Raw genomic sequence first — 16139 nt, 5'->3', positions numbered from 1 at the left:
ATCCTGACCGACAACCTGGTGGTGACATCATCCTGCAGACTGGTTCATGAACGCATCCTGACCTACAACCTGGTGGTGACATCATCCTGCAGACTGGTTCATGAACGCATCCTGACCGACATCCTGGTGGTGACGTCATCCTGCAGACTGGTTCATGAACGCATCCTGACCGGCATCCTTGTGGTGACATCATCCTGCAGACTGGTTCATGAACGCATCCTGACCGACAACCTGGTGGTGACATCATCCTGCAGACTGGTTCATGAACGCATCCTGACCTACAACCTGGTGGTGACATCACCCTGCAGACTGGTCCACGAACGCATCATGACCGACATCCTGGTGGTGACATCATCCTGCAGACTGGTTCACGAACGCATCATGACCGACATCCTGGTGGTGACATCATCCTGCAGACTGGTTCACGAACGCATCATGACCGACATCCTCGTGGTGACATCATCCTGCAGACTGGTTCACGAACAGATCATGACCGACAACCTGGTGGTGACATTATCCTGCAGACTGGTTCATGAACGCATCCTGACCGACATCCTGGTGGTGACATCATCCTGCAGACTGGTCCACGAACGCATCATGACCGACATCCTGGTGGTGACATCATCCTGCAGACTGGTCCACGAACGCATCATGACCGACATCCTGGTGGTGACATCATCCTGCAGACTGGTTCACGAACGCATCATGACCGACAACCTGGTGGTGACATCATCCTGCAGACTGGTTCATGAACGCATCATGACCGACAACCTGGTGGTGACATCATCCTGCAGACTGGTTCATGAACGCATCATGACCGACATCCTGGTGGTGACATCATCCTGCAGACTGGTCCACGAACGCATCATGACCGACATCCTGGTGGTGACATCATCCTGCAGACTGGTTCATGAACGCATCATGACCGACATCCTGGTGGTGACATCATCCTGCAGACTGGTTCATGAACGCATCCTGACCTACAACCTGGTGGTGACATCATCCTGCAGACTGGTTCATGAACGCATCCTGACCGACATCCTGGTGGTGACATCATCCTGCAGACTGGTTCACGAACGCATCATGACCGACATCCTGGTGGTGACATCATCCTGCAGACTGGTTCACGAACGCATCATGACCGACAACCTGGTGGTGACATTATCCTGCAGACTGGTTCATGAACGCATCCTGACCGACATCCTGGTGGTGACATCATCCTGCAGACTGGTCCACGAACGCATCATGACCGACATCCTGGTGGTGACATCATCCTGCAGACTGGTCCACGAACGCATCATGACCGACATCCTGGTGGTGACATCATCCTGCAGACTGGTTCACGAACGCATCATGACCGACAACCTGGTGGTGACATCATCCTGCAGACTGGTTCATGAACGCATCATGACCGACAACCTGGTGGTGACATCATCCTGCAGACTGGTTCATGAACGCATCCTGACCTACAACCTGGTGGTGACATCATCCTGCAGACTGGTTCATGAACGCATCATGACCGACATCCTGGTGGTGACATCATCCTGCAGACTGGTTCATGAACGCATCCTGACCTACAACCTGGTGGTGACATCATCCTGCAGACTGGTTCATGAACGCATCCTGACCGACATCCTGGTGGTGACATCATCCTGCAGACTGGTTCACGAACGCATCATGACCGACATCCTGGTGGTGACATCATCCTGCAGACTGGTTCACGAACGCATCATGACCGACAACCTGGTGGTGACATCATCCTGCAGACTGGTTCACGAAGGCATCATGACCGACATCCTGGTGGTGACATCATCCTGCAGACTGGTTCACGAACTCATCCTGACAGACAACCTGGTGGTGACATCATCCTGCAGACTGGTTCATGAACGCATCATGACCGACATCCTGGTGGTGACATCATCCTGCAGACTGGTTCATGAACGCATCCTGACCGGCATCCTTGTGGTGACATCATCCTGCAGACTGGTTCATGAACGCATCATGACCAACAACCTGGTGGTGACATCATCCTGCAGACTGGTCCACGGACGCATCATGACCGACAACCTGGTGGTGACATCATCCTGCAGACTGGTTCATGAACGCATCATGACCGACATCCTGGTGGTGACATCATCCTGCAGACTGGTTCATGAACGCATCCTGACCTACAACCTGGTGGTGACATCATCCTGCAGACTGGTTCATGAACGCATCCTGACCGACATCCTGGTGGTGACATCATCCTGCAGACTGGTTCACGAACGCATCATGACCGACATCCTGGTGGTGACATCATCCTGCAGACTGGTTCACGAACGCATCATGACCGACAACCTGGTGGTGACATCATCCTGCAGACTGGTTCACGAAGGCATCATGACCGACATCCTGGTGGTGACATCATCCTGCAGACTGGTTCACGAACTCATCCTGACAGACAACCTGGTGGTGACATCATCCTGCAGACTGGTCCACGAACGCATCATGACCGACAACCTGGTGGTGACATCATCCTGCAGACTGGTTCATGAACGCATCATGACCGACATCCTGGTGGTGACATCATCCTGCAGACTGGTTTATGAACGCATCCTGACCGACAACCTGGTGGTGACATCATCCTGCAGACTGGTTCATGAACGCATCCTGACCTACAACCTGGTGGTGACATCATCCTGCAGACTGGTTCATGAACGCATCCTGACCGACATCCTGGTGGTGACGTCATCCTGCAGACTGGTTCATGAACGCATCCTGACCGGCATCCTTGTGGTGACATCATCCTGCAGACTGGTTCATGAACGCATCCTGACCGACAACCTGGTGGTGACATCATCCTGCAGACTGGTTCATGAACGCATCCTGACCTACAACCTGGTGGTGACATCACCCTGCAGACTGGTCCACGAACGCATCATGACCGACATCCTGGTGGTGACATCATCCTGCAGACTGGTTCACGAACGCATCATGACCGACATCCTGGTGGTGACATCATCCTGCAGACTGGTTCACGAACGCATCATGACCGACATCCTGGTGGTGACATCATCCTGCAGACTGGTTCACGAACGCATCATGACCGACATCCTGGTGGTGACATCATCCTGCAGACTGGTTCATGAACGCATCCTGACCTACAACCTGGTGGTGACATCATCCTGCAGACCGGTTCATGAACGCATCCTGACCAACATCCTGGTGGTGACATCATCCTGCAGACTGGTCCACGAACGCATCATGACCGACATCCTGGTGGTGACATCATCCTGCAGACTGGTCCATGAACGCATCATGACCGACATCCTGGTGGTGACATCATCCTGCAGACTGGTTCACGAACGCATCATGACCGACATCCTTGTGGTCTTGGGGCAAAAGGGAAAAGTGGTTCATTGTTTTTATTATTGGATTTTAAATATCTGAACAAAATAAAACAAACTAAATTCTACACAGTAAACAAAAAAAGTACATAAGTTAAATATATTTACCATATTAGCTTCCATTCCATAACATTTATTGCTTATGTCAATGTCTCAGCATAATTTGTCCTTTTTCAGCTGGCTGAAGTAATAAATAACCAATTTTACTTTGAAAATGAATTTATTCAGTTATTTCATTAGAAGATGTCTATGTTTATATCTAAATATTGTCTGCCATCCTGAAAGGCTGTGCCTCTGGCCCAGGGGTCAGGGTCTGGTGGGACCTAAAGGAGAGAAGGTAAAACTAAATGTTGTTCTGACCTACAAACCAATAGTAGATAAATGCTACTCTTTCTGTAAAAGGTTCGTAAGTAGAAGAAAGGTCGATGAGGACCAAATGTTGTTGGGGAGCAGCTTTGGGGCGACAGATGTTCGTCTATAACTTGACTATCCATCCATCCATCCATCCATCCATCCATCCATCCATCCATCCATCCATCCATCCATCCATCCATCCATCTGCTGTATCTCTCACCCTGCCAGCCTGAAGCTGTTGAACACAAGAAGAGGCTTTGTGGTCCCTGAACGCGCCTTCAGTACTGCAGGAGTCAGGAGGTCAGCATGGTGGAAGGTGGGGTGAGAAGGTGAGAAGGCTTACAGCTTGACAGGGAGACATATTAAATAGTTTTTTGTTGTTGTTTTTAGTGTGGGGGAGGGCAGGGCAGCACAGCTGACAAGGCTTCAGTTGTTTTACTGAACTGGAGAAGAACAACCATGACATTATGACATCGTGGACTCACAAAAATATACACACTGTTCCACACTGACCTCTTCACCTCCATCAGCCGAAGAGAAAACATAATTTCTGATCTGTTTACAGTACTCAGACAATGTTAATGCTGCTTTTCTTAGCAACACAAGTCAGGATTTATGCTTCAGTCAATCAGATTTCCATCCTAAACATTACCAGTTTCACCATAAACCTGTAAACCCAAAAGAAAGGAGTAAAAAAAAGAAAAGGAAAGGAAAAAACGGAGGTCCGTTAGGCTTTATGCTCATTAATGTTCACAAATATGCTTTCAAGTTTCAAAGCCTTTTCTCTCCTGCAGTAATCTGTCTGAGAAAGAGCTGGGAGGGAACATAGTCCATGTTACCAGAAAGGTCAAAATGTCGCTTTGGGTTGAAGCAAGAAGTAAACAGGGTTGGAATAAGCTTCTATCTTAAGGGGCCCGCAGCGTAAATCCTTAGAATAAGATTGGGTTAACATGATGACTCTGAGCAGAAACAAAGGGTCAGGATTTCATCCCCCATGGTGAACAGCCGTTACCGGCATTGGGGAAGGTGAGGCACAGAAAGCTGTGTCAAGTAACGGGAGTGAAGATCAGCTATTCCAGGTTCAGTAAACGTGGAGCGATGTGCAGCAGAGGAATGCCTGGCCTCAAGCGATGAATAGTCATAGATTAATTGCTGGAAGAATGAAGTTGCTGCGCTGATAAACCAGCTGACCCTGTCAGCTTAGCAGCTGTCATGACCTCAACCTGTGTCTGTATTAGATGTGGGAGGGGGGCCGAGGGACAATATTTGTTCTAGCTGATAAGTAGGGGTTGTAGAGGTTGTGAATACATATTCTGTAACCTAGATTATGTAAACTTGTCATGATGTAGCAAAGGAGAAGGATGCCGTTATTGATGCAGTGCACATGCAACTACACAACATTAGGGTGTGATTTTGCATGAGCGAGTGTGTGGCCCGGGTGTGCAGCGTGCTTAATGGCCCAAAGCTCGTGCTTGACTCCGTTAACATTCCATCTGTTGAGATTTTTGGCATGCATTTGAAGCATGACAAGACAGCTACACACTCTCAGCTCAGACTGTCGTTTATCTGAAGAAGCATGAGCTTCTTCAAGATGATTAACCTCTTCCTGACTAGTCATCTGCACAGGGTTAGCATAAGATCCTACGGTCCAGAAGATGTTAGCAGCCACCAGGAAGCAGCAATGCTAGCATGTAGCATAGCAACATGATGGGAGAAACTCAGCTAAAAGACTCCACCAAGCATCGGCATCCAAAACAAACACAGTTCAAACCCCAGCAGTTATACAGGAATGTGAGACAACCAGGAGAACATCTCTGTCCACTTTACAGCTTCAACTAGTTTCTCCACACAAACCAGGAGTCACATGACAGCAGAGACTCTGCTGGTTCCAGAGACGTCCGTCTCATCACTGTGGGACAGAAATTATGGAGCTAGCAGCCAGAACCAGAAACCAGGTCTTACTGTTGCTGTTTGTGGTGAAAAGTTTGATTCCAGCTCTAAAAATTCACTCTTCCTGTCATAGACTGTCTTGCGCTTCACTTCTTCCTGAATCCTCATGGTGTTTCTAAGGTGAATGTGGGGCTATCCCTGGATCCTCCTCACTCTGATCATTGTCCACCATCATCATCATCATCACCATCATCATTGGCCGATGGCTTCCTGACATCGGCCAATGATGATGGTGTTTAATAGAGGCGATGGTGTTTAATAGAGGCGTTCCTTACATTCCTGTAACGCCTCTATTAAACGCCTGGACTCCTGCTCAGGTTCACGTTTTACCTTCTACTGCAGCACAGTTCCTCATCAGATATTACTTTACTCATTTCTAGGATTACTTTACTCGTTCTTACTCGTACTTACTTCTGTATACTCTCATATGTCTCAGCTTTCCTAAGAGACCAAGATGATACATACAACCCTTGTAGCTTTGAAGATATATGTCATTTCAGTCGAGAGGCAGAAAAAAGCAGACCTCATGAAGAAGTTAAAAACAACTTCAGCTCATTTCTCTTCTTGTCAGCCTGCACATCAATAACACCATGACACTGATGTGTTTTCTCCTGATTACTCTCAGCAGGACGTTGCGCTGCGGCTGACTCATCCGTACTACCGCAGGTAAAGAGTTATTTACACTGATCCCTCCCTAACGTGCTATTTGCCCCGCAGGCAAACAAATCACAGATCCAAATACACACATATCCAGACGTTAGGTTGAGCAAGCCTCGTGCTGTTGACACACTGCTCCTGATGTTATGGCAACCTTGTGAAACAGAAAAGTGTTGCAGCGAGGATGCAGCTGTGGTGCAACAAACAGCACGGCTGCACCTACGAGCAAAAGAACTATGCAAACTATAACACCAAAATCTCTGCATGCACATGCAAACACACTTCAACTCCGGAGACGAAGGGATGGAGCAGATAGGCCGAGCCGAGGTATGTGAGCTGGCACACACCGTGCATGCCTCTCAAACTGTTAATCATGACTGTAATTATCGTCTTACAGCTCCGACTCAATCCTGAGAGAAGACAGCAAAATACTTTTTATGTTTCGACCACAGCGAGACTGAAATGTGTGTGTGCAGCTCAGCCCCACGTTTTTGTTTAGGTGTGCATCAGCTCATAGAAAAAATTTAAAACACAATCAGGAGAAAAACAAGGAAGAATTAAAGGTTACGAAATATTTAGCAAAACATTTTATTTTACATAAACTGTACAGATCACATTTATTTGACTAAATGACTCATAATGAACTAAAAATAATTCTTATTAAATAGAAAACTGAAACAAAAAAATAGAATTAAGATGAAAAAGTAAGTGTTGCTTATTGTACAAAACAGAGTGAAAATAGAGCCGAAAAAGAAAATCATACATCGTACCCTGATACAGTGGTAGGCCTTTTCCAAAATGATCAAAGACAGTAATGTACACAGCAGCTGGATGGCCTCGCCATCTCAGCTCAGTAACTAACACCTTGGCCTCTTTGGTTGCATTAATTAGGTAAAATACATCTTAGACATAATTCAGTTTACTTCTATAAAAATAACTTTTTAATGGCAATTTCTGTTTCACTAATCCCGCAACTTTTCAGTGCAAACGTCACAACAATCATTCGCTTTGGAAAGAAGCGAAAGACAACATTTCAAGTATTCTTTTAAACAATTGACTGAAGAGAGAGAGAGCAATAGAAAGAGAAAGAAAGAGAAAGATGGCGAGAACTCCGTCTAATAGAGCGTGTTGAGTGTGGGTGAAGGTTACTATACATTGCATAGCTCATGTGGCACTTATGTAGCGATCTGACAGGACACTCGGTACCCCTTGGAAGGCATTTCTTTTATACAAGTGCTATTCAGGGTGTGCATTTCAGTTTCTGCAAGTGCTACACTGCACCGTGGCGACCCATCGGGCCAGAACTCCACGCTCCCAGCCCACAGGCCGTCTTCTACTGAGGCTTTATGGGGGAAGGAGGAAGCAGTTCTCTCTCTGTCACGCCCAGTGCACAAGTGAAGTGCACTTGTGAGCTCCGTCTTCACCTGGTTGTCATGGTAACAGGCAGGAAGTTGAGGTTGAGGCCCAGAGTCAACAGCAGCGAGTCGTGGAGGACTTTGTTTTGCCACTGTGCTGCTGGGGAGGCTCTAATCCTGCAAAGCATTAAGCACTGCTGGTCTAATTCCACCAGAGAGGACAGTCAGACTGTATCTGTCTGCATAGGAGGGAAGTGCTGGTGTTCTGAGTTGTATAAGCTGATGAATTGTCAGTGCTTTACAAAAACAAAAGGTCTCTCTTGTGCTAAAAGTACTTAAAAGGGTTGGAGGAGCAGGGATGGGGGCGTGGTCTGATGCCAATCTCGTTATTGGCCGATCCTGTCACTGTCTTTAAGCGCTTCTTTATCTTCATTCAAGAGATGATGGGCCATTATTTTTTGACTAGAAATGGCAAAACTAGAGCAAAGTAGCATTTGGTGATAGTCATACCCTTCTCGTCCTGTTGCTGACCAGAACTCAGACAGCAAGTGTTTCACTCAGTCAGATAAATACACACACTCGCACCAACAGGCACACACATGCACGCATGGATAAAACACTGATAACTGTGTTTGCTGGACTGTGCCAGTGTTGTGTGAGTTGCTTGCACATACAGTAGATACAGACAGGATGAATATGTGTACCGTACAAAAATGTCATGTTTGTACAAAAGGCCTTTCTGACTGTTCCGAGTTGGGATCCGGAATACTCGGCCGGACTCAAGCGCAGCCACACTCCTCCACGATCATGTTGGGCACGTCTCTCTTGACGATGTTGTACTCGTCATCGAAGTAGAGCATGGACATGGTGCTGAGCTTGGTGGGGATGCAGCAGGAGTTGACCGAGCCCGGGCTCATCCCTCTCATGCGGTACTGGTTGACCACTGCAGTGTGGAAGGACGAAGCCGAGCCCGGGACGCCTGCCATGTAGGCGGGGCAGCTGCCCTCGCAGTAGTTACCGTAGTAACCAGCTGGTGCAATGATCCAGTCATTCCAGCCGATGAGGCGGAAGTCGATGTAAAACTGCTGCCGGCAGCACAAGCCCCCGCTGGTACCATCGCACTCCAGGCCCCGTTTACGGATGCGGTGTTTTCCGTCCACCTGCCGTGCACGCACCACCAGGAAGGGCCTGTGGGACGGGTCACCTGGATCTACCAGCACCGGAGCCACGCCGGCTGTCTCACAGCCCTCACAGTGGACCTCCAGGTCCTGCCTTCGGATACCTTTCCCAAACACAGCACGCACTGCCTCAGAGAGGGGGAACGTGTGCCACCCGCTGCGTTTTAGATCCACCCGCTTCTCCACCAGAGCCCAGCGTCCTGTTCCCCCTCCTCCACCTCCCGGACCTCCCTCTGCGCTGTTCAGAGCGCCAGCTTCCTGATAGTGTATCTTCACGGTGATCTTCCTCCGGAGGCCCTTCTCAGGACCGGCGGGCAGCAGACGGAAGTACAACCACAGGTTGGCCTGGGACACAAACAGGTTCTGGTGGCCCTCATTGGAGATGAGGAAGTACAGACCCGACTTGGGGGATGTGTGTTCATCTGTTGGGGAGAAAAAAAAAAAAAAAAAAATAAGAGGAAATCTTTAGTTTATTTAACCAGAACAGAGAATCCTGACACAAAGTGATCTCTGAAAACCTCCGTCTGACTGTTAGATAATGTCAGTTTCAGACATGAGTTATGAAGCAAATCTCTTTTTACCATTTCCATAAATCTGCCACTCTGGACTCAGGCCTTTCTGACCACATCATACTTAGACTGTTATTGCTATCAGAAGGTCAGGTGCACTGTGACTGTATGTATGCAGGGTTCAGCTGACAGCAGATTTTTAACCATGTTCTAGTGACTGAGAGGAAGCCACAGAGTGGGACGGTTTGGACTTAACATGGAAAAGTATTCTGAAATGCAGATTGTTGGCCAAGTTCAGACCCACCACAGCTTTGTTTAAATGTGGCTGCATGCAGATCACAGAGGTATGAAAATGTTAGCATGATGCTAACACGCTCAGTTGACCTCAGATGAATGAAAATCATGTTGCATGGTTGAGTTTTTAGCTGGGTTTGGTTAGGAATCATGAAACAGCGATGACCTGTGGCTGAAGCCTCGCTTCAGACTTTTCTGTCATTTTGCAGAGAGACACACAAACATGACCACACCAACACACACTAACAGAAAGACTGAAACCTTAAGAAAGGGCTCCACTTTGTTCTTAAAGATTTGTTTTCTCTCCTCACTCTCAATTACTATGTCAGGTGACCCCTGTGGCAGCCCCCGATAGGCCAGCTGTGTCCAACCAGTTCTGGGATCGGGGCCCAACTGGCTCCAGGTCCAGCTTTGTAAGTGACAGGACCAAAGAGAAAGGGAGGAGAACAGAGGGGAGGAAGACCAGAGAAAGGAGGAAGGATGCACGGGACGGTGGGAGGGTGGTGGACAGGGCCAAGGCCTGCGGGGGGTTCATTGAGTTCACTGTTACTGCCCAGCCTGGAGCCCACCCCTCGCGATGGGAGCACCCTGAGAATGACAGCACAAAGCCCCCTGTGAGGCTCTGGGAGGCAGCCATGCTGCAGTACAGCATTCAAACGCGTGGCTTTCCAGCAAAAAGCACGATGAAGTAAAAATACGCAGCATTTACATGACACAGGCCACTTTCTACAGCAGCACAATGAAGAGATCCCATGAGTCTAAAGGTGGCGCTGGGCTCCCCGGCAGCGTTTTCTCTCTTCTTTTTCTTTTCAGAAGCCTAATGATGTCTTCCAAATTACCCCGAGGTAACTTGAAAGGTTTCTATTTCAGGAGATTTGGTACAATGTGCTCAAGCAGCTCTTTTGAAAGCTCTTAAATGACTTTGTTTGCCAACTGACGAGTGTGTGTTAATGTCAACAGGTGGCCACCAAAGACGGGGCCCTCTTTAAGGTGCCGTGCACCTCTTCCTCCTGCAAACCACAGCTTTACATTCACACACAGACCTGTTCAGACCAGCACCTCACACACGCATTCACACACGTTTGCATAGATCACACAGCCGGGAAGCCGTGCATCAGTCCTCTCATGTGGCTGCAAAGCGTGCACATGCTGAAACCTCTGCAGCAAACACCATGAAGGAATCAGCTGACCAGCAGCTTTTCCTTTAACTGCTGTAAACAGCCCTCAGGGCTACAAGCAGCAAACTCACCTCAGTCAGCGCTGTACCATCTTACGTGCCTCGACAGCTCCGAGCTTTAAAAAATGTGGCATCGCACAGCAGCGAGTGCTCAGTGACAAACAAGCAGGGACTCTCATCAAGATCAGCTGTTTGTGTTTGATCAGACCAACTCATATGATTCGCTTCACTTCATGAGCTGATTGGTTCCCTTTCATGATGTCTGTCTCCCCCCAGGAAACTAAAATCATGTGCTTCCCAACAATGTGCAGCATCGACTGCTTTTTGATTTACATTCTCTAAAGACAAAGAGATCTTTAAAGCTCAAGAGCTTTAGGTCTGAATGACAGATTCAAGACATGAGGCGGTGCTGCTAACAAAACCAGGCATTATCTCAAGTTTTCTGTTAGAAAATAAACAGAAAATCAGCTAAAACTGTAAGCTGCTGGTGAGAAAGACCTCGAAGCTCTCATCTCATCCCATCAGCCGCATCTACCTCTTCCATCATCATCAGTGTCTCAGGAGCAGTGGTGTGTAGCTCTGCGGGGTAAATGTGATGGATAGCTACATTTCCTGCTATTTCTATCCCATCCAGGAGGTTTATAATCCAGCAACTAAATGTAGTGATGATCCATGATAACAGCATTATTTATCACATTTCACCATAAAAACATCACCATCACTACTATGTTGCTAAGAGACCTCTATTTAGACCTGGACATGATGATGAAGCCACTTCCTGTCAGACTTTCCACCAATCAGAGAGCTTAGATTGACGGTAACGTCCAATCAGGAGCAGCCAAAGATCAACCAGTGAGCAGAAAGTTCTGTGTGTGTGTGAAAAGAAGAAAAATAATGCTCCTCTATGGCTGGAATAAAGCCAAGAAGACGTTTCTGATGCACGGTGGCGCCACAAAGCAGCTGAGCTGGAGTTGGTTTAGTGAGGATAGCAGGTAAATAGTAGCAGGAATAACTGGAAATGAGGAAAAAGTGGAAACATGGAAATAGTTTCTGTTGTGTGTTTGTTTCAATAACAATATTTTTTCTCCTGAAAGCCAAGACTTGAGAGAACGATGAGATGAGAAAAGGTTTGGTCACTGTTGATCTGTGTGTTATTTCTACAAAGTTCTGTTAGTAATAAATTCTGCTTTCTTCTTCTGGTCGACCTTTATGCTGCTACATCTATTCATACATTCATTTTACATCATTTTACCTCCCAATCTGACAGCTGAGAAACTTCATGATGCTGACTGGGATTAAAAGGCTTCTGCGTGCATTTTTACATTTAAAAAACAAACAAAAAATAAATAAATAAATAAAAAACTTTGAAGTTATAAGGGTTAAAGGAATGAATTGTTCTTTTCCTTCAAAGCTATAAACAATCTGGAGCTGGCCTGGACACGCTTCAGCTGACCCCACACAGGAAGAGTTGCTGCTGATTATCAGCAGGCAGGACACCTGGGTGGGCTCGGGTGGAGTAAGACCTGCTTCAGCGTGTCTCCACCTGCGAGGCAGAGAAGAGGCTGTGGAAGCAGGCGGAGAGCTCCACAGCTCATTACTCAAAGCTGCTGTCGACAACTCTACACGGCGTGGAAGGACCGGGCCTTTAACAGCAGCTGGTCCTCAAGATCTCCAGGAATTCAACACAGAGTGAGGAGGTGTTGGAGGGAGGTGGAGAGGGTGGAGATCTAAATCTGGTGCTGTCAAAATGATATTACATAAATCATTTATAGCAGGGATTCCCAACTCAGGTCCTCAAGGGCCCCTGTCCTGCAGACTTTCCATATTTCCATGCTGCAGCACACCTGACTCAAATGACGGGCCAGTAGCAGACTAGTGCAGAGCTTGTCAGACATCCATTTAATATGAATCAGGTGTGTTGCAGCAGGGAAACATGGAATACCTGCAGAATAGCGGGCCTTGAGGACCAGGGCTGGGGATCACTGGTTAATGGGATCAAGAGCTGGACAGTAGCAGCCAGACTTTGAAACCCCCCCACACCCCACCGCTGAGTGAATGTGGAAAGTGATCTGGAGTGGGTCCAGGACTGCTGTGACTGACAGCGTCTCATGTCCCAGAGAAGACCTGCCAACCTGATCCTCTGGAGGAACAGTGGAAGTTAATGAGCTCCCATGATTGAAGTCTTAATTCTAAGTCTTTGACCACTTGCCACTCGTACGCCGGGTCCAAACAGCTGATCTTAACTCCTCTATGGACCCCCTGCTCTCTTCCCCTCCCTTCTTCTTTGCTTGTGTTCCCCGCTCCGCTCCCGTGGATACGGGATACCAAATCCCTCAGTAAGGACCCACGGGAGCGTGACAGGTGAGAAGGGAGATTGGCATCATCTCCCTCACCTGTCCGGGGCGACTTGGCAGACCTCTTACCTCTGCAGAGCTGCAACTAGAGATAAGGAGCTGCAGTTAACCCTGAGTTGAGCAGAGGCAGAAGACAGAAGTTGACCTCCCTGTCCCACATGCACACAGCAGATAAACACCCATCCACTTCCATTTGGTGGCTTAAACATGTGCCAACCCCACACCCCCAACCCACCTTGTCCTAAAACAACAAATCATGGCTCCCTCATGCTTTTGGGACAAGCGCCCCTGGCTTCAGAGCTTTCTGGAGACCTTGCCTCTGAGCCATGCCCCGGCTGGCAGCATCCGATCTGGGGGGTGTGAGCCAACTGGCCAGGAGGCAGATGGGGTCTAGGGAGCAGGGACCCAAGCCAGCTCCATGGTACAATGCCACACAAAGGCTCAAAGGTGTGAGGAAGAATAGGACTAGAAAAAAGAAGTAGAAGAAGAAGAAGAAGAAGAAGAAGAAGAAGCAAAGGAGCCCAGCGAACCTTTAGAATGACAAAAGCATTCTTTTCAATACTGCAATATGGGCACACACACGCTGCTGCAATATCAGCCCCCGCCACCACCATGTCCCTCCACCCTTACTCCCCCAACACAACCCTGCTGGGACTCGAATGTCTCATGCATTATTCTGAGCAATTTCTTTTGTTTTGGCTGCTTTTTTCTCAACATTGACATGAAGAGTTCAGCAGGAACACACACTGCTCTTATAATAATTGCCTGGCTTTTGTTCCCTTGTCATTAGGGGGCTCGGATCATTCCCACTGGAGGACAGGACCCAGCGGTCCATTCAGGGCCAATGGGAAAAGACAGGACCGTGTCTGCGTGTCTTTAATTGTATGTTTTCTTTTTGTTGAGCTAACAGTTTGTGTAAAACTCATGTTTCTCACAGCAACAACTGGCAATTATTGGATTCAGTCAAGTACAGAGGATTTTAGGTGTGTGTGCATGTGTAGTAAGAGGTGTGTGAGAGGAGACAGAGGACAGGGTGAGAAGTTACACATTCTCAGAGAGATAAATGTCCAATTTAGAGACTTTGTCCGCGTTTAGAGGAGACTTCAGAGTTCAGCCTCAGAGATGAAACTGGATTTTTTTAGGTTCTTTTTGTCCTCAGATCAGCACACAGGAGTAATTTAAGGACTTTGTTTCATTTCGTTTTGATTTTCATCAGACTAAAAAGGGAGGATTTAACAGCACTTTGCGCAGGAGTGAGCTGTGATGTAATGAGGAGATAAAAACGGATCCCATCAGTTTATGGCGTGTTTTTAAACAGTTAAACATGACAGGATAAGCCCGCAACCTAAAATGTAATCTATCAGCGGGACTGATTTGATGTTATCATCTTACCTGCTTCCATTCAGCGCTTACACCAAGTTAAAAGGTGAGCGAGTTCACCTGAGGGTCGATCTAGACATGCGCAGTAAATTATTGATTATTACCTGACTCGGCGAAGCTGATAATCTCGGAGGTCTCTGCCTGGACCTCGTTGTTGAAGGCAGCATTCCCATCGAGGCTGGGGATCTCCACCCGCCCGTCCTCCCGCACCTTGCCCGCGTGCAGCCTTCTGAGCGCCGTCACCATCGCAGCCTTGGGGATGGGGTGGGTGATGTTCGGCCTGTCCCTCATCTGCAGCCGGTTCAGGATGTGCCTCTTCACCGCCTCCACGAAGTCAATGTTCACCCGCTCCGCCTGATCCGGCGCCCTGAGGCCGCAGGAGGCGCACGACTCCTGGGGCGCGCTCTGAGTCTCTGCCCCGGTCACCGAGATGCAGCGCGTGAACAGAACACACGTCACTAAACTTGCCAAAACCAGGCTGTGTGAGCTCATGTTTCACAACCTGAACCTTGAGTCCAAAACAAATAAATGTTGAAGCACGCACACTGACTTTAAAACTACTTTTAATTTACAAAATGCGCGAGTTCCGGGAGAACATCTACGGCGCTCTCACAACGGAACCTCAGGAAATCCACACAAGCCACAGACAGATTTGTATTCCCCAAACTGCTGAATGTGTGAGGTTAATTTCCTCCAGTCACCGCGCATTCAGCCATCCAGCTCTGCGTCTCTTCTCTGCGCAATGAAACAGTTCATCCATTTGATTTCGAGGCGCACTCAGGAGTTGTGATTGTTGACGCGCCTCTGAAACCCCACGGTTGGGTTGAACCTGGAATCAGATACACTGACTCTCTTATATGTGGAGATAAAAACCACCTGGTTGCCAGAAGACGTTCAGTCTGCGCTCTGCAGTCTGAAATCAGTCAGAAAGTCCACTTCCCCAGCTGCGCCCGCTCGGTCCGGTGTCTATTGTGTAGCCCGTGCGCCTTGGTACCGCGTTCGGTGCGCGCAGGTCCCGTGCGTACTTCAAGATGCTGCTCGCTGAGACCCTTTCTCTCTTTGTAATCACGACAACAGGGGCTCCGCACACCCAAAGTTTTTATACAGGAGTCCAAACCACGTGGGGATTTCCACCAAATGGGCGCAAAGGGATTATTAGCGCAGGAGCCCACGGCTTCAAAGCTGCTCCGGTGGAGAGAAAAAAAAGCTTGTGTTACGGAAACAGTCCGACTCCTGGAAGGCAGCGCAGTTCTTCCACCTAAGTTGGAGGATCAAACATCCAACTTTTAAAAGTTAGATGATCATCACAAGCGGAGCTTTCCTCACGTTACACGCGTGTTCTGTCAGTTCGGCTCGGGGTCTCCAAATACTTGATCAGACTGAAATGGCCACATAAAACCATTTAGACATGAAATAAATATGATTTAAAGACATATTAGGGCTCCTTTCAGGGGCCATCCAGATTCCTCCAAACATTTAGGTTTGTGGGTTGCTTCAAAATGTTTTATATTAAAATGAATGTTTTTATTAAAAATCTTAAGAACA

General features: G+C 48.0%; 1 protein-coding gene across 1 annotated transcript; it reads right to left on the bottom strand.

Annotated features, from left to right (window-relative positions):
• Nucleotides 1–6919: 6919 nt before the first annotated feature.
• On the bottom strand, nt 6920–15924 carry inhbb (inhibin subunit beta B). The gene is made up of 2 exons (XM_042000785.1): nt 14699–15924; nt 6920–9302 (listed from the first exon to the last, which is right to left on the bottom strand). Exons 1-2 carry the CDS (start codon nt 15084–15086, stop codon nt 8482–8484), a joined length of 1209 nt encoding a protein of 402 aa, XP_041856719.1. The 5' UTR covers nt 15087–15924; the 3' UTR covers nt 6920–8481.
• Nucleotides 15925–16139: the final 215 nt, after the last annotated feature.

This window comes from Melanotaenia boesemani, chromosome 12 (genome assembly GCF_017639745.1).
Source record: "Melanotaenia boesemani isolate fMelBoe1 chromosome 12, fMelBoe1.pri, whole genome shotgun sequence".
Taxonomy (NCBI): Eukaryota; Metazoa; Chordata; class Actinopteri; order Atheriniformes; family Melanotaeniidae; genus Melanotaenia; species Melanotaenia boesemani.
This window is presented reverse-complemented; position numbering and strand designations above follow the sequence as displayed.

What these genes read in the sequence shown, in the direction of transcription:
- inhbb (XM_042000785.1), bottom strand. Translation starts at nt 15,086, where the DNA reads ATGAGCTCACACAGCCTGGTTTTGGCAAGTTTAGTGACGTGTGTTCTG. An exon ending in TATCAGCTTCGCCGAGTCAG is followed by an intron (nt 9,303 to 14,698) that starts GTAATAATCAAT and finishes TCTCCCCAACAG; the next exon opens with ATGAACACACATCCCCCAAG.